The sequence below is a fragment of the Pollicipes pollicipes genome, unplaced genomic scaffold (genome assembly GCF_011947565.3).
Source record: "Pollicipes pollicipes isolate AB1234 unplaced genomic scaffold, Ppol_2.1 Scaffold_3087;HRSCAF=3621_pilon_pilon_pilon, whole genome shotgun sequence".
Lineage (NCBI taxonomy): Eukaryota > Metazoa > Arthropoda > Thecostraca > Pollicipedomorpha > Pollicipedidae > Pollicipes > Pollicipes pollicipes.
In genome coordinates, this window is record NW_023596225.1 from 39,428,919 (window position 1) to 39,448,040 (window position 19,122).

A 19,122-nucleotide genomic window follows, 5' to 3' on the forward strand; every position below is an offset into this window, starting at 1 on the left:
CTCAGCGGTGGTTGCAATCATACCAAAATTTTCAACAACATGCAACCTTCAACCAATAGATATGCCGTGGGCACTAGAGCTGGTCTGACCCTCCCATTGTCTGGTCAGAACTGGTCAGACCCTCCCACTGTCTCATTGTGGACCACTTCATTGTCTTTTCTCGTATTTCCATTCCATGACAGACAAAATTACCTCGACCAACGCAAGTAACTCACTGATATTGAAAGTCCTGCCCTGTCCCGTGGAACAAAATGTGCCTCTGGTAGACTAGGAACTAGTCGCCGACACAGGGCTTCTTGTCAAGCACTCTGCGCCTTGATAAAGGAAGCTACTTTATTGCAGGGGCACCAGCCACCGCAGGAGGCCTTCAGGAGCAGTCACTGACACCGACCTTGTCCCCGCTTCGAAAATGGACTCCATGGTCTAAGTCGACATATAGCCAACTGGTCAGCACTGATGGTCTCGGGGCTACATAGACATCTTCCTCGTCCCGGGTACTCCAGACCGACCCTTGAGCTGACCTCTGAGCGCCAGGCGTTCATCCCGGAGGCGTCCCCCGGCCAGCCCTTCGGGCCCTCCAATCAGCCTCTTAATAGTCTGTGTCAAGGGTCTCGAAGGTCACTCAGGGCCTAACGTGATGATAGGTCCCCTTTGCCCTCCTCCCTCACGCCGTAAGCTGGCTGCGCCCCTGGATGTGTAGGATGTGTGAAACGGAATGCCAGTCAGAGACTCGTCCTCAGAACGCAGCTCCAGTGTGAATAATGCGTCCCCAACCATAAACAGGTTGATACCAGTCTGGTTTTAAAAAGTGGTCGTTTTTGCTGGTGGGCTTAATATACTAGATTGTGGAGAAAACGATTGTTGATTTCCTACTACAGTCTTGGTAATTTGTTTCGCTTGTTTGATGGAAACTCGGCCAATGTGGCGTATAATATCCTTTCTGGACATTTCATTCGTGTATCTGGTGACTTAGCTGGTGTATCTGGTATCTGATGACTCGTGACTATTTTTTGCGAAAAATGTGCTAAATGAAGCGAAAGTGACGCAAATGTGCCAAAACTAGGTTATTTTCAGTTTCTGGTACGAAGCATCAGTCGGCGCGAATAAGGCCATCGAAACGGACAGGTAGGGTCTGTGGATGTCCAGGTATTGCCAGGTATGTCTGCCGCAATACGGTATGAACTTTGTGTCCCGAAAAGCAGAGGTACCTTGTGGAATGCAAGTCGTGGTCCTTCCCAGCTCACTGTGCGAAACGTGCAGTTGACGGCGAGGGTTTGCAGGACAGCGCCTCGCTGGGCTGGAACAGTGGCTAACGTAGAGTTTTGGGGTCATGCCCCTCCCCACCTGTACCTAGAGCTTGCGGTGGCCTAGCAGACAACCATGCCACAGGACTTGTTGTGCGTAAGACGACCCGATTGATCAAAATAGAACTCGCATGCCAGTCAGCTATTTATCCCGGTAGATGTAAAAATGCCAGCTGGTGGAGAAAACCAGCTGCAAAGCTACCAAATGAGAGAAGTCTCGCTGGGCTGCTAGGGCCGCGTTCGATCCGTCGTCAGCGCGTTTATCAGCTCTGATCACAGCTCGGTATTCTCCTTTCGTCATGTCACGTGACCACAAATCACAAGGTCTGTGACGTCACGCGCCGGCTAACAGTGCTGCCGGGATGTTTTGTTAGCCCGTCATTGAGAGAAAGCGCTACAAGATAATTGAATCGCTCTGTCAAAGAAGCGTGAGTCTGTCGCGGGTACCTCTTACGTTTGATTACGTTAGGTTCCGTGGGAACAGTTGTCGCTTATTTTGGGATACTGTGACGTAGGATAACGGAAGGAATTGGATTGTCAAGAGTAGCCATGGAGAGGTTGGTGACAGTGATTAGTGTGGTGTTTGGTTGTGTTGAGGGTGTTGGACTGCCTAACGCAAGTGTAGCCGTCAGGAGGTGAGTGGTTGCGTTGTTCAGTAAATTAATAGCGTTGGAGTAATTACAAAAAAGGACAGGAACAGCGCACCTCGCGTCTCGAACACTGGCTTTGTCAGTGCAAGTAGGAGATAAAGGGACTCTTCGACATTTGCGTGGGGTTTTGAACTGAAATAACCATCTCGAAGATCATTCGGTGCACTTCACGGCCGTGCCATTATTATGACCTAAACCCCTTTAGTTTCTGAACTATACACCCACAAGGATATGCAGACTATTCCGGGGAGACTATTCCAAGGTCACCCGGGAATCCTACCGTTATTACCGTTGAGAACACTTAAAATGAAAAAGCAAGAAATTGAAATGGGATGAGAATGGGAAGGAGCACCCATCTCACGGGTGTGATAGATGTAAATATCGGGGCAGAGACCATACTTCCATATGCCACTTAATTGGAAGTGCGGCGGCGGTAAGCCAGAGCTAATGGGCTGAAGAAGTTAAAAGGTACATAAAAAGGAAGGTAAAGTTAAAAACTTTCCCTTCAGCCCACGCATCGAACGCTCCGTCAGCACGCATGACGTCACGCATTCCAGCTGAAAATCGTGCTGACGACAGATCGATCGGGCCTTTATCCGCGAGGTACCAAATGTAAACATCATGCGGTGCCACGGTTGCGCGACGACGTGACAGCTAAGGCCCTCTAATAAAAGCGCGACAGCGCGGGTGGCAGCGTTGTAAAACTCTTCAAGTCAAACCGGAGATCAGGAGTGCTGAGCGAGTTGAGCGAATTACGCACCGTCAAATTTCAAATACTTTCAAATGTGCGGCTCTGGTCAGATTACCATCACCGGATCCCTCGAACTATGCGCTTAACGTTTGACCTATAACACACTCTTGCCCATCATTGTCAATAATGATGAGGAACAGTGAAGAGAACAAAGACAAAATGGTACGCAATGACTCGTAAATGACCCATCAAGAACAAACCGCCACTAACTATAGGGATACAGTTTCACAAATCAGTCGGTGGATATGAGCTGAACAATGAGAAATGGTCTCCAATAATACATTTGTTTACTGCAGTAGCTGCCTGGGAGCACAGTGAGAAAACTTTTCCAATCTGGCAGCTTTGCAGCACATGTTATAGCACAGGTGGCGTTTTTTGTCTACCGATATAAATGCGCTGCTACGCAACCCAGGGCTGCCCGTCAGCCCGAAAAAGCATCAGCGACAAAATGGCTGTAACGACCGCGCGGTCGCTGTGACATTGAGGATTTGGCGGCCAGCCACATCACCAGACAACGAGCACATATATGCATATATACATATATATATATACATATATATATATATATATACATATATATATATGTGTGTGTGTGTATATATATGTATATATATATGCATATATATATATATATATATATATATATATATATATTTTTACGTCCATAACAACATATGTGTGTTTTGCCAGTCACCGATATACGGCTCGCAAGTGGCAGTGGCTGCCGTCTAGAGACTGCTCGTCCACTGTGCAGTGCGTAATGCACGTATATGGTGCATTTGCAACACCCGTTTGCACCATTGCGTGCCAAATTTTTGCTTTGTAGACTAGTTCACACAGCTATTTCGAGGTCACCCCAGGCATGCATGGTGCCATACAAATGTCACGCAAATACTGCCACATCATTAGCCATGTGGCGCTCAAGACCAAGACAAAATGTGATTATAGAGACATCCGTGCCTGGCATAGGTCAATACCACTTCTGGCATCAGCATGCCTCAGTTGGCCCTCAATCAGTTTGATGTGTTGAGGTTAAGCACATAATTCACGCTTTGCGATGCATAATACGAAACTCGTATATGAGTAATCGGACTCGTAATTCAGCGACACTGGGCACGAGTCCGAGAGCGGACACGTTGTTTGACCGACTGGAATGGAAAGGTCAGCTGACAGCTGGCCAACAAGGGTCAACCCTGGCCCGGGGCAGCCGTGTCGCATCATTGTGGGGCACGTAAAACCTTCCGTATTCCTGTCTGGTGCAAGGGCGGAGAAAAAGTTACCCGTTGAACTGGAGGGTACGACTTATATGGTGGGTTCAAGGTGCACGCAGCAGGCTGTGCTTAGCAGTTACTGTGAGCCCAAAGTCACCCATACAAACCGTTCGGAATAATTTATAAAAGACATGAGTATCTGCGGCACGGAGCGAAAACACTGACTTCACCTGGATAAAAACCACGACCCTAGGGTTGGTGGTCCCGCGCTCTATCGACGGCGCTGACGCGATCTACAGTGTTCAGAGGCAAATGGGCTAGCCTTAACGTAGTACTGTTAGCTATTTCGGTGATTTTGGATTTTGGTGATTTTGGTGATATCTTATGACCAGTCTCTGAGTGCTATAGTCGAGTGGTGATGTCATGTCTGAAGGGGTATGTGCCACCTTTGGGGATGCTGAAGGAAACGTCAGATATGGCGAATAATTTCACTGTTAGCGTGCCAACTAAATGTGCTAACTATACTAATGAATGAATGAATGAAAGACTGAATGATTTAGTTATACTAACGAAGCATGCTAGCTAACTGTGTAACTGTACTCACCACTAATTATTGATATTCTTTTAGGTGGAAAAGAATGCTCTAGACAACACCCTTTCTTTGTTAAGTACATACGCCATTGTTTACTTGCGTCATCGTACCCTACACAACATTGATTGAGTGACAACTGACGGCCAATTGAATTGATTGACATCTGGGAATCGTGCTCACGAACGTCATATATGAAGACTCGACAATATATTTTTCTTGGCCTTGATCGCCGCATGACCAATGGGATGACAATATTTGAATGGCGTTATTATGGCGCCATGGATGCCTGGGTGACCTTGTAATAGTTCCCCGAAATAGCCCGCACATTTTCGCGGGCATGTAGCTCGGAAACTAGAGGGGTTTAGGTCTTACGTAGGGCAGGGCTGTGAGATGCATCAAATGATCTTCAAGGTGGCTGTTTCAGTTCAAACCCCGTACGAAGGTGAAGAGCTCCCTTTAACCAATCGCCATCTTTACCCGCAGGGACACACCCCACTTCTTACCGGCAAGTCACGAGCAGAGCGAAAAGCCAACTCAACAAAAGATCATGGGATCGTGTCAAGTGGTGATCGAGTACTGGTAAGTCGGAAACGAGATAATCTTCTGGCAGTGTCTCAGAGCGAGCTTCTGGGTGGTCTTTGCCACACTGAGGCTCATCAATCAAATACTAGGGACGATTCCGAGAGCATGTAGAGAAACTTGTGGTTACTTGTGGTTACATTACAGAGCAACTTGTGTGGACATTTCCAACTTTGTCCGTCCCCACGTTGAGCGGAAAAAAATCGTTCTCTGCGATTGCAAAGTGTGTTCCCCAGTTATGACCACTGTAGCAAATTCATAATTTCCATAGCAAAGGTAGACTCAGCATCGGGTCCGAGGGAGGAGAGCTGTGATTTGCACACTATTTGGGGCCGGGATCACCAATATTTTCTGCTGTTTGATTTTTTAATTACCACAGTCCGGGGGCTCTTAACAAGCTATAGGTTATGCACATCATTTGCCGTGAAAATTTGTCGTCATTATTGGCTTGAAATTATATGTCGATCGATTAGTTTCGAGGATTTGGCATGGCTTCGTATTACCGCTAAGAAACAGGGTAAAAATGAATTTGTGATAGTTCACTCTTTGAGACTTCGATGTCGCCATGATGGAGTCATGACCTGTCACGATTTCAAGCTAGTTTTATGACATTTTTCGCAAAGCAAGCGCGATGACTGTGACATGTACTTCTTTTAAGTTGGCAGCGTTTTTAATGATAAGTGTTTTTCTGTAATACCAGAAGCTTCTTTGGAGAGGAGACAACTTTATTACTTTCCAAAGTTCAAAACGTACCGTGCTGGGGAGGGGCTGGTTTGGTATTCGTAGTTTTAAGCGTCTCGGCTGTGAATTAACTGTACTGAACTATTCAGTTCATTTGAAGGAGCTTACCGTAAAATCGTTTGCTGTGTAAAATGTAAAGTAAATAATTTGATTTTCTGCCCGTTCGTTCGGCATTTCTCTATTAAAACTAGGATTTTTCTCTGATTTTCTCTTTCGGCTATCATGATCCTGCAGACGTGATCTTAATGCGGCGCCAGTGGGAAGGAAATGTACATGGTGGGGACGCAGTGGTGGAATAGCTGGCGCCTTCAGGTTCCCCAGAGGAGCCCATGTTAAAAACCCGGTTGTGCCATGGCCCTTGTGCGCTGACTTATATGGCCACCACGGTTGCCCCGTAAGCCACCGCGCAACGACGTGTATGGCGTTTTCGAACAACAATTAAATTTTTACACCTGGGTCAATAGGCTAGACGCCTGCCTCCCGTTCTACCCGAAGCAGGGATGTGTTGGTTCGAGTCGCTTCGGCGCTCTCCATTTACTCCTGACTGGGATGGCCTGCGGGACGTGGCAGCGGCCGCTCAAGGTCAGACCGAGTTACAGGGCGGAGCAGACTGCGCAGAGCATCACGGCACTTCATACCTCCGCCACGAGATTCTGCGCTGAACTGCAGTTTCACGACCGGATATTGGTGTCAGGGTTCAAACACAAATCACCGCTTTCCATGAACTCTATCCCAAAAGTTAATCCGATCAAAGATGTTGAGGTTTTTTTTAACCACTGTCATGGCGGTGCTTAGTCCGTAGCGTGGGAGTCGAAGGTCAAGCTCAAACTGCAAAGCGGATACAGTTAGCACGTTCCCGGGCAGAAAATAGCCTTCCGCAATGACAATGGTCTGCTCATGACATCGGAAATAATCCTAGACGAGGGTTTTGGCAGGCCCAATCACCTGCCATGTCCAGTCTCTTCCAAGGCAGTGCTGATGGACACGTCCGTCAGACAGGCTTGTGTGTGTGGTGACAGGTTAACGAGCTGTTTGAATGTGCACGACAGTACCCTAGTTTAGGAGACCAGATGTGCTAAGAAAGGCTATTTTGCAATCCGCCGATTGTTTGGTTGTAGGTACCGGATGTGCATAGATCGGCTGGTTAATCTCACGACTGCTTAATGCTGGGTGCTGGGTGTACGAAGGTAAGCTATTTGATACCATGACCTTTGGCTTTCTGAGGAACCAGAGGTACGGGTTTCGGTTCCTCGCGATGCCCGCCCTCCCTGCCAGGGCGAGATGCAAGCGACGCTATATAGCCCCAGCAGCTGAGTGCATCGTAAAGCCCCAATGTCATGACCTCCGGCTTAGGTGCCGTGCACAGCGGGTGCGGGACACGAAGCGCTGTGTTTGTGTTTCAGCGGCGGATGAGGGTACGAGCCCCGGTACCGGAAGCTACAGGAACTGATCCAGTCCAATGTACCCGGTGCCGAGGTTCAAGGATTCATCGGCAGAACCAGTAAGTGGGGTCGTCTGACTGCCGGTCTCGCTGGCGTGCATTCTGTTCCCCGCCGACTATGTGGCTCTGTTCCGTGCAATGTGAAAGCTGGCTTATGGGGGAACGCGAGATGGCTGCAATGTCCATTTTTCCACTTTTCATATCGCTCCCTCTTGACTTAGCCCCTAAATAATGAACGCAGACTAGAAGGGCTGTAGCCTTACCCAAAACAATGGGGGCGGCGTTTGTTTTAACCGTTAGGTTCTGAGTCAGCTGTTAGTTCTGTTGTTTGCTGCTGCTCCGTGAGTTGTGCTTATCGCCATTCAGATTTTCTGCGTTTTTATCCTTTTCTCGCCTCAAGTCTTGTGATCCAGGCAGTACCAGCTAAGGATGAAAATCGGACATCACGCAGGCAGCAAACCTCGCCTTCTGGTATGCATGACGCAAACGCATTTGTCTCTGCAGGCTCCTTCGAGGTGAGAATCAACGAGCGGCTAGTCTACTCCAAGCTGCAGGAAAAGTCGCTCCCCAACTTCGAGGAGGTGGTTGCTGTGGTGAAGGACGTGTCGGACGGCCGGCCGATCCGGCAGGTGGGGGAGAGGCAGTCTTCCGCGTGCGACATCGTGTAAGGCAGCCGCGGTCCCTGCACCATCCGTCCAATCGGCCCACGCGGTCGGCCGCCCCCTGACTACGTCCAGAGGGAACGATTACGCAGTCGCCCGTCACACCATCCGGACACATCTCGGCTTCAGCAGCGGGCTGCAGTAGCTGCTTCGCTGTTTGCATTATGCCACGTTGGGCACCCGCGGAGTTAACTAGCCCGCAAATGATGTTTGGCAGGCCTTGTCTCATTAGCGTCACGTGGCAAGAGGAATTTTCACTACTATCACTGCTGGAGGTGCGCACCTGCTCGCAATTTCGTCCGAGTTGAGCTAGAGATACGAAGCAAAAAGTTAATGACAGCCTGGTGTGTAAGAAGTTGGGCAATGTTTTTTTCGCCTTCTGGAGGCGATCAATGACCCTCCAGGCTACGTCCACCACTTGAAAAAACTGTGCCACCTCGAAGCATAAAACGACCTGTTTAGAGACAATCAGATACACGGTCGCGTTTTAGGGCTCAGTGCAAACAAGTGACTTATAACTGGTCTAAGTGTGTACTAGATCGTCGTAGGCTGTTAACCTAGCTCACTCTTGAAAAGGTCATTTATTATTGAAATGTAACCTTATGTCTGCAGATCGTCATCCGATAGTTTTTTATGGCCAGAAATGCCATTTTTACCATTGAACAGCAAAAGCTAACGTATGTTGGTAAAATTTGTTCTGTTAATCTTAAGAGATGACGTGCCGGCCATGTGGCCTGATGTGACCTCGCATTTCATTTGTTTTAAATGGCGTACGCAATCGACAACGCCAAATTTTACGCCGCTGCCATTAGTCGTTTTCCCTGCCCGGAATTATGCTGATTATGGAAATATTTCGTCTAGCGAGGATCAAAATACCCCTGTTCTACCCAAAGCGAGGGGCACGCGATATGGGGACATTGTATCGTTAATTTAGCTTCATGGCTGGGTTCCTTTGAAATTCGTTGCAACTGTGTCACGCATTTCTGTGCTCCAAAAGTGTAATTGACCGACATTCTACGACGCTCCTTTATCCAGAGGGCATGGTTTACCGTCTTAGCTGTGAGCCAAAGACAGAGCTGACTACCCGTGATGGGTTAAGAACCAATTTGGATGAAAGAAGTGTGACATACGCTTGACTGGTGGTTCTCAAACTGCAAAATGCGTAAAAGGAATTTAGTAATTGTTGGGAACTGGCAGATGGTCTTTCGTTTTAATTTGAATCGCGACTACCTTGCCACTTGAGAGACGCTTTTTGGGTGCATGCTTTGGCACGTTGAAAAATGTTTTGATTAATCGCCTGCTCAGATTTTCTCAACGCACGGAAAAGGGCCCAATCGCTCCACCCGTGAATCCCATTGTCTATAATAAGTCATCAAGTTCCCATTGCTTTGTGGCCTCGAATGCTTTAAAGATCATAGAGGTACTTATCACCCAGTTCTTTGCGTAACAACAGGACCGTTACACTAGTAATAAACTGAGCGTATACGTCTACCAAGTGTCATGGCTCTCAACTATGAGCTCGATTTTCTCCACTATTTTGTATCGCCAGCTTTACTGCAGATGTAACGAAACTGAAGCTTCTTGGCTTGTGAGAATACCGTCGATATGCTTATTAAAGACACCGGTGTGCTGAAATGGACCGAAAGTCAAATTCACAGTGGGCTGATTTTTCTGGCGGATTTTCTTTTCCAGCAGCCTCCCTGTGTATGTTGCAATGGTATTTCGAACTGTATGACTTCACATGTCTTTTGTCCACAGCAGTTGTCCATAGCGTTAAAATGGAAGGCAACGTACGGAAGTGGCAGCGTGTAGGTTTTATGATTTAGCGGGCTGAAACAACTTGCGTTTGCAACGTTGTAAACTAAAGTTATCTTGGACGTCTAGCAAAGACGGTTTTTGGTTAAGTTCCATATATTCTCCCATCACCACGGGGGAGTACTTTTACACTGGTTGTACAGAAAAATGCAATAAGAATACTTTTATTGTCGCTACCCATATTATGTGCTTCATGGTACCATTTAGGCTTATAATGTCATGCTACTTACGTGTGCGATCTTCGTTGTTTTGCATACCTGCTATTTAAATATGATGCATTGCTTTTACGTCAGCATTACATAACATTGCAGTTATGTATTACGATATGCTTATCCATAGATATTTACATTATGCTACTGCTATTGATCCTTGAACACTCACCGACACTACGTGTCCGCGGACGGTCGTGTTCACCACGGTGTCCTATGTTCTGGGTGGGACGCCGATGTTCGATACCCGCTGTTGACGTCCGTTGGAAAAGCCGAGTGTGGACTGCCATGTCTGTCGAGGCTATGTTACGCTACATGAACTAATGTTGACGCACACGCATTGGGGTCGTGCCTCTGTAGGAGATTGGACAGGATGTCAGGGATGGGCCACGTAGGCTAATGTTGACGCACATGCATTGGGGTCGTGCTTCCGTAGGAGATCTGACAGAGATGCCACGCCGATGGCTGACTTGTGTCCAGCTTAAGGTTGCTCTTTCGGGACTTCGCCTCCCGCCTGGTATTAATCGGTACATTTGACCTGGTATTATGTCGCTAACTGATTAGCACTCACCTCATGCCGTCTTCAAGTAAATAATGTAAGATTCAGTGGGCAAAGCCGGGAAATGAGGCCGGAGAAGCAACGAAGAATTACAACCTTGTCAGAAGGCCTTTATCGGGACTGATTATAGGGTGTGTTACATATTTTGGGTGCTCGGAGGCCCAGGGTACAGATGACAGTGCCGTCCAAACCCACAGCAAGAAACACCAGTCCGCACTACTCAGCATAGTCATACGTAGCCACCGTGTAGTGCTCGGGCGCGGTATTTCCCCGCTGCCCAGTGAAGTGTATTCCCATGTCCCGCGTAGCGTGGTGCCCCGGTGCTGTGTCCGTCCGTAGCTGAGCACTGCGATCGCCTGGCAAATGGACCGGCCTCGTCTCGGGCGGCGTGTCACGTGACCGGCGCCAGGTCGCTGTATGACCGGCGGGCCTGAAACTAACCGGGGACCGCCGCGAGATCACGCGACAGGCCCCGGTCACGTGATGTCCCACCTGTGATTGCTGGTATCTACAGAGACTGCTGTTTAAATTGTGTCCTTGAATCGTGCAATCTGTACTTCGCTCGTTGCCACACTTTCTCCGTCCCCGTTATTGGTACGAGCTCTTGCGCTGCGCGTCGAGCGCGCGCTGTCGGCCGTTGGCGCGTGAGCAGAACCGGCCGGCCGCGCGCCCCGTGCAGCTCGGTGCTCGACAACGTGCGCCAGTGTCCTGCTGCACCCCGGCTGGGAGCGGTGCTTCGGCGCCCCTCCCCGGACAGGCGGGCAGTCGTTATTGGTCAGCCGTCTGTGGTCGGCTGCGCGTCAGCGCTCTCGCCCACCGCACTCCAAGGCTAGTGGAATGTTTATCCCCGTTCGGTGTCCCGTTAACTGAATGAAAATATACTCCCGGTTCTCATCGCCTCGAGCAATTTATGATGCAGACAGAGCCGCTTCACCTGAGTGTGAATGACGCGACATTGTCCAGCGGAGTTCCGAGCTGACCAGCATGTGATCCAGCAGAGCTGCCAACCAACCGCCCCCACCAGCTGCTGGTGTGACAGGCGACGACCTTTGCAGAAGGGACACCGCACTCGCCCGCCTAACAATAGCAGAACATCGGCGACATTGGGAGTGGTAAAGGGACAGGACATACCAATAAAAACGCAGCCCATATTATTTGTTGGGAGATGAAATGTGCAGGACAGCGCAATTGTTGGTAACAAAATATCGGGGGCGCAAGACACGCGTGCAAAACATGATGGTGAATCGGACGCAAAAACAAATCACCCCGTATTTTCCAAGGAACGACTTATTTGTAGAGCGCTTATCCGTATACCCGGTTAGTTACGCTTTTGTCGGCGACCAATCTGCACAACTTACACTTGGGCCCCACCCACATATTGGTCATTGGTGTGGTAACTTACAGATTCAACGACTGTTGCCTTGAAAGGAAAGAGAAAGGCTTAAAAGCATTCTGTGGTCTCCTTTTCCAGTGATATAAAACGAACCCAAATGTTCCGGATTTTTAAGATCGCATGCGCCCCTGCTGATGTCAAGGAAAACAATGCATAGGGTTAAAACAAGACATATCCAGAAGAAAATCAACATTGTGTGCCGATGCACACGCCCAAGACTGGTATGAGGTCTTTTTTGGAATGTTCATGACATTCCTAATCGGATGGTGTTTAACGTGCGTCATGTTTGTCGATATTCAACAGCTGACCTAATTTTAACCCCCAGGCTAAAATTGGGTCAACGATTTTATTTTTATTTCAAATTAGTTTAAGAAAACTACGTGATCCACAAAAAAAACATTTGCATAACAAGTCAGCGCACCGTAGGCTATCGATGGTTCCAGTTTGGTTGGAATCGAAGAAGTCGTTAATATCCGTAGAATACATGAATATCGAACTGCTTATCCGCATCTTGTTGCAAATAACGAGGCAAACCACTTCAAATACTATAGTCGATTTGCTCATAGGAAACAACTATGGAAGGCCAGGTAAAAGCAAGGCATGACATAGTGATCAACAAACATGAAAGATCCGGTAACTGAAGTGAACTTTCGATATCTCGCCGTCGGATTGCAAAAATGTCGCTCGAATCACACTGATCGAATTACTGATGACAATTGAGTCATGCATCGCTGTAAACCGGACTACCATGTGCGTTTGCCACCAAAAAATTACCCGTTAATATTTTTGAGCATTGCTGACTGATGTTGACCTTCGGTCAGCAGCGCAGGCAGGGGGCAGGCACAAGGGGTACTTCGGGCAGGGTGCCCGAAGGGCTCCTCGGAGCCTACGATTAAGGGCCCGAAAAGCCAGCTAGAGGTCCCATTCAGTTGTCCTGGCCCGCAGGGTCGGGCACTCGAATGCCGGTCAAGGGGCCCTGTGCGCTGATCAGGGGCCCACTGAGTCGATAAGGGCCTATATTTCAGTCAGACGCCAGCAGTAACGCACAGTCTGTTTCGTGGCGACATGGGCCTGAGGGTCCATTTCCCAAGCAGGGACAAAACCGGGGCCAGCAATTTTCATTGCTCGGGGCCTCAAAGCGTCTAACAGGGGCGCTATGTTGGCCAGCGATCCCAAGTCGGCCAAAGGCAGTGTTCAAGGAGCCCCGAAGATCCTAGAGAGCCCACCCGGTCCAACGGTCGAGGGCCAGCTTGAAGGATCTAAGAGCATAAAGCGCTAGGCGGAATCTTATGCAGGGATTCAAATCTGCAAAGGCGGGCTCTTACAGGACGGTCAGAGAGCCTTTTTGTGCCGATCGGAACCCCTGAGTCGATACGTACCTATGTGTCGGTCAGGTACTATCAGTACCGCACAGTCGGATCCGTGTCGGTATGGGCCTGTGGACCCACTTCCCAATCAGCTATATCAGCTATAAAGCCGGGGCCAGTACTTTACACTGGTCCGGGGCCCCTTTATCTGTCAGGGCTCACAACGCTTAACAGAGGACCCTGTGCTCGCAAGGGCCCCGAGCCGACCAGGGGAGGTGTTTGATGAGGTCCGAGGAGGATCCCGGGCGGCCCGCCGGAACCGGCAATCAAGGGCCCGGTTGGAGGGCAAAAGGACCCGAAAGACTGGCTGTAGGTCGCATAAAAAATTGAGGCCCTTATGGTCGTGACCTGAAATATCAGTCAGAGGTCCTCTTGCACCGCTTTAGGAACCACTGAGACAATGCGGGTGTCGGTCAGAGATCACGAACACCGAACAGTCGGCTCCATGTCCGTCAGAGCCCTTGAAGCCCATTTCCCCAGCAGGAACGAGGCCGGGGTCCGCGCTTTTTAATGTTCAGGGTTCCTAACACAATGAGGGGCTCCTGTGTCGGCTACGGGCCACGGTGCCGAACGGAGGCCCTGCGGCGGCAAGTTGGCCCGAGTCGGAGCGATGTTTTAGTGGGCCGAAGAGGGGCCGAAGGGCCTCTAGAGACCAAAGATCAAAGGCCCGATGGGACGGCTGAAGGGTCCGAAGGGCTGGCTGTAGGTCACATTAAGGACTCGTGCCCGTAGGGCCGTGACATCAGATGTCAGTAAGATGATCTCTTGCAACGATGGGGACCCCTGAGGCAGAGCGTTCCTCGTTAGCGGCCAGAGATCACGAATAACCAACAGCCAGCTCCGTGTTAGTCTGAGCTCTAGGGGACCATTTCCCAAACAGTGACAAGGCCAGGCCCGCGATTTACATCGGTCGGACTCCTGTATCATTCAGGGGACCACAGTGCCTAACGGGGCGTTCTGCTTTAACAAGGGGCCTCGAATCGGTCAGGGGCAGATTTGTTCAACAGGGGCGGGGACGGGAGTCCGAGTGGCAGAGGGACTCTTGCGTTGGTCAGGGCCCTCTGACAGTTGAAGAAAACAAGAGCTTATGATGAGTGTTCACATTGAGGTAATAGAAGAGTCCTGTGCCAGTTAGGACCCCCAGTGTTGAACGGCGGGCCCTCCAACCCTTTACCAGCACGAGCCCGTTAAGCCGAACTTGAGTCCATGTGCCAATTATTTGATCACCTGCGGTGAGCAGGGATGTTGTTAATGACAGTCATGCGTCGATCCGGGGTCAACTGCGCGGGTCAGAAGACCTCCTGCGTCAGGGAGAGGACCAATGTGATATGATGTATCCCTCTAAGGGCCTCCGAATCGGCCAGGGGATGCTCCCACGTGTCGCTAGAATGACGACCGGAAAACACACCGCGGTGGGACAGAATGGCCCCTTAGCTCTTGACTGTGCCCCGTAATGTTGTACTCTAAGGGCCTCCACACATCCATTCTGCATAGTGGTACAGTTTGTTAAAACTGGATTTAAGAAGTGGAAAAAATATTAAAATAATTATTAGAGCTCAGCTTTAGAATACAACTTCACTGTTAAGAAATTATCATTTTCTAAAGCTAGAACATTCTTTTTGCTCCTATTGTGGGGCTCTCTAACCTGCTCTATGCCCAAGTCAAATTCCGGCCATCTTGTTTGTCGGATTCGTGGCGCGTGGGGGGACGCCGCATATTGCGTTTAATTGCGGATATTGAAGGCGGTTTAATATCGGGCATCACTAAGTGGTATCGTGACGCCATCTGCGTACGCGCTGTTAGTGAAGTTGTGCTTGGAATTGGTCCCAGAATCTCCGGATAAAAAGTGCGTCGCGGGTGTTCGTTCTTCCATTGGACAAGAAGCCAGAACGACCTGGTTCAGTGATCGTTGATTTCCATCACATTTTTATTGGGGTCTCCCGTGACAGGGTTCTTAACTTTCCATCCGAGCACAATGTCTGGGCGCAACGAATGTAGGATATATGTTGGGAATCTTCCTCCTGACATTCGCACAAAAGACATCGAAGATCTCTTCTACAAATTTGGGAAGATCGTGTTCATTGATCTCAAGAATCGGAAGGGACCTCCCTTCGCATTTGTAGAATTTGAAGACCCCAGGTTTGTACTGCATATGATTGATGTGCATGACAGGATGGTTCGGACCAGTTGAACCTGCATGAAGGATGATGGGAGTGTGTGTTAGGTTGACCAAGGATGGTTGAAATCTGAAGTTGTTTGTAACCATTGCCTTGGTAACTATACTTCCGGCCTGCATCATTAGGTGCAGTACAAAGTATTGATCTCTGATAGAGGGTTCATGACTTCATGTTTTATCCTGTTCCAATGCCTATTGTGGAATTAATTTAAGAGATGTGGTACTCAAGTAGTTATATGTGGTTTACAGAATGTCATGTGTTATGTATTTGCTATGTGGCTAATGTGCCTATTGTATACTTTGTTGAACTTCAGCTATCTCAGTATTGCAGATGTGCAGAAGTTCTTGTTAAGATGTGACAAAGGGGTGATTTCTTTGGTTACTTTCATGATGAGCAGTATATTATTTTCTGAGCCCGATACCACTGTGCTCATGCATGGCAAACAGGGTAGAGAAGATACCATAACCTCTCTTTCACCATATTTTTGTTTGTTTTTGCAATGGGCTGCTTCTGACAGAAAGTTGAAGGTTAATGTGATGCCCTGTCTTCACCTCTGTTCTCTGCAAGAACATCCTTACTGCATTTATGCCATTGGGTGTATCTTGTGCTAATAAGCTATAGAATTAAGAGCATTTAATGGATTTAATTTTATGAACCAAAGGATGCTTTTCAGCTAAGAGAAAAAAACAAATATATAAAAAGTTTCACTGAAAATGTGATAATTCATCCACAGTATCACAAGTTCATATGGTAACAGTAGTGTCTATTGCTGATCATAATGCTTGGTATGCCTTATTGCTTGGGAAAGTTCACATGATGTTCAAAGTTTCAAAACCTGTGAATAGGTATCAGGCATGTGAAAGTGACAAGTCCAAATATTTTTCAGATTATGTGATATGTACTCAAATTCATCTGCCATTTAACTGCATTATATGATGTCCATGACATACCACAAGTTGTTGTTGCTAAATCCAGATATATAGATCTTCATATTATGCTCAGATGCATTGCCCCCCATTATGTCCAATGGTGTTATATCAGAATTAGCTTTATAAGCTGCCATTTCTCTTAAAAGGTCTCCTGTAGGAGTGGACACAATATGCACTATCCATTTCCAAAAACATGCCCAGAACAGAAAACCAGATGGCTATTATTACCCAGATATTCTCAAATTAGTGCCAATTACATTGTTGCCTGAACTAAATTCAAGGTTCATTGACATTTGTGAAGTTGTCAGGCCTGTATTTCTCAAGTACTGGCAGATATACCAAACATGATAATTATTGAGGTGGTGCACACTTGCTTTTCATTACATTACCAACCAACTAACATATTTCATAACCAATGACATATTTGATGCAAAACACATGACTTGGAACATTTGAGTAATTTAATTAAAAAATATGAATCTACCATTACACTATTGTACCTATTATGATCATTGTGGCCTATACCTACCTGGCATGTCCATATTCCAAATTACCATCACTGCCACCATGCAAGCTTTATGTTGCGATATGATATAGTCTGTAGGATTCTTGGAAGAAGATTTCGCCCAGCACTCATTACGGTTCAAGTTGGATCTGTGTACCTTTTAACCTCCCATACTTTTTTACTCTCCCTGCTCTCACACCCCAGTGCCATACCATTTGGGACTTAATGGGGTTTTCTCCATTTTTACACCCTTATATGTCTTGTTTGGATACTTGATTGTATCTTTTAGGCAACATCCCACTTTGCTTGACTGAACTAAAAACAGCTAATGCTTTTTTTTGGGGGGGTTAGAAAACTATAAGAAAACATCAGTATTGGTCAGGCTCCATGTTATAACATAAAGACACAGCCTGAATCAGTTATGCAGCTTTGTGATGCATGCCAAGGTGACAGGGGCTGCACGTGACACGGCGCGCCGCCCTCTCGCGGTGTGACGGTCACGCTGCTCCGGTACCCGGCAGGGATGCGGACGACGCCGTGTACGCGCGCGACGGCTACGACTACGACGGCTACCGTCTGCGGGTGGAGTTCCCGCGCGGCGGCGGCCCGGGTCGCGGCGGCATGATGGGCGGCCGCGGCATGATGGGCGCCGGGCCGGGCCGGGGGCCGCGGCCCGCCGGCGCGCCGCTCTCAGTACCGGGTGGTCGTCACCGGCCTGCCGCCCACCGGCAGCTGGCAGGACCTCAAGGACCACATGCGCGAGGCCGGCGACGTCTGCTTCGCTGACACGTACAAGGATGGCACCGGCACCGTCGAGTTCCTCCGCTACGAGGACATGAAGTACGCAGTCAAGAAGCTGGATGACTCCAAGTTCAGATCGCACGAGGTGGGTTGGCAGTCTGGTCGGTGGACTCGTGACCCCCACACACACAAGGCCTTCAAGTGGCTTTAGAGTTTCATTTGTACTTAACCAATTTGACGTGTTCGTTCTAGAGTGATTGACTCTTTGTGGCTCCCCTTTGAAGCATGGAAGCTTCTAGACGGATGATGGGATGATGGGATGGTAATTCGCTGGTATGATGACATGTACTGGTGCTGAGGCGAGGAAGACCTCAGTCTTATAGACTGAGTTGATGCGACGATACATGTCATCAGTGTGTCCGCGTTGGTGTTTTTCACGTCCTAGTGCGCTGCGCGCCCTTGACCTGCTGACCTGGTGCCGCCAGGGCGAGGTGTCGTACGTGCGTGTGAAGGAGGACGCCGGCGGCAGCGGCGGCAGTGGCGGCAAGCGGTCCCGCTCGCGCTCCTACTCGCCGCGCCGGCGCAGCTCGCCCTACCTACTCTCCCGTGAAGCGCTCCTACTCGCGCTCGCGCTCCCGCTCGCAGTCGCGCGAGCGCTACTGAGCGCGCCGCGCGGCGTGCGACACCACCGCCCGAGGGGGAAGACCAGACGTCCGCATCAGCAGCAGCGGCAGCGGCAGCGGCAGCGGCGGCCACCGCCGGCCGGACCGACCCGGCAGTCCAAGGTTCATACCAGGGCCCGGCCTGTCGATGCGTCCACTCATGCATTGGGACTGAGTGCACTTTGTTTATTCGCTTGGTTAGGCGGGCGCACCTCGCGCTCGTCAGCAGAGGGTGCCTTGTGTCATCTCAGTGCTGGTCATTTAACTTGCTGGTGAGCAGACTTTGAAATTCCAGCCAAACGTTGCATATGAGTATGTTCGATCTGTCCAAACTATGTGTGCATTGCAGTGTTCCGTTCGTTCGGCGTCTAACACTCTGCTGTATTTGTTTTTTATAGAATCAAGGATGCGTTGGATAGCCCCAGGATTGGATTTGGATGCATTTGGATTACACGCTGGAGTGGATTTGGATGCGTGGGATTTCGCACTGGATCGGATGTGGCGGGATTGTTGCGCGGTGGCTAGGCTGGATATGGCACGGATCGGGATCTGGATCTGGATCTGGATCAAAATCGGACAGGATTGGACGCTCGGCGCATACACCCACCGTTGGACCGACGGACAGGACCTGGCGGTAACGTGCCACGCCCTTCTGGCCCACAATTGCACACAGTTACACACTGGCACACGTAAATCCAACCTGTTGGGATTGCACCCGACCATTGCTTATTGCGTTGCGTACATTGACGCTGAGTTGATTGAGATCATTCGGTCGTGCAGTTAACGTAACGTTCTCCATCCATCGATTGGTCGTGACTGTGCGGTGATGCTGTG

The 19,122-nt window shown here is 49.1% G+C and overlaps 1 protein-coding gene and 1 long non-coding RNA gene across 2 annotated transcripts; both read left to right on the forward strand.

The window, feature by feature from the left end:
• The first annotated feature begins 1,093 nt into the window (after nt 1-1,093).
• Nucleotides 1,094-9,556, forward strand: LOC119090457 (uncharacterized). Its single transcript, XR_005093233.1, has 4 exons — nt 1,094-1,125; nt 4,992-5,087; nt 7,232-7,329; nt 7,774-9,556. It is a non-coding gene; the product is annotated as an uncharacterized LOC119090457 (long non-coding RNA).
• A 5,395-nt stretch (nt 9,557-14,951) lies between these two features.
• On the forward strand, nt 14,952-18,394 carry SF2 (splicing factor 2). Its single transcript, XM_037212289.1, is given in 5 exon segments — nt 14,952-15,413; nt 17,407-17,544; nt 17,546-17,771; nt 18,112-18,215; nt 18,217-18,394. Coding segments are annotated over 5 exon segments (705 nt in total). The 5' UTR covers nt 14,952-15,249; the 3' UTR covers nt 18,290-18,394.
• Nucleotides 18,395-19,122: the final 728 nt, after the last annotated feature.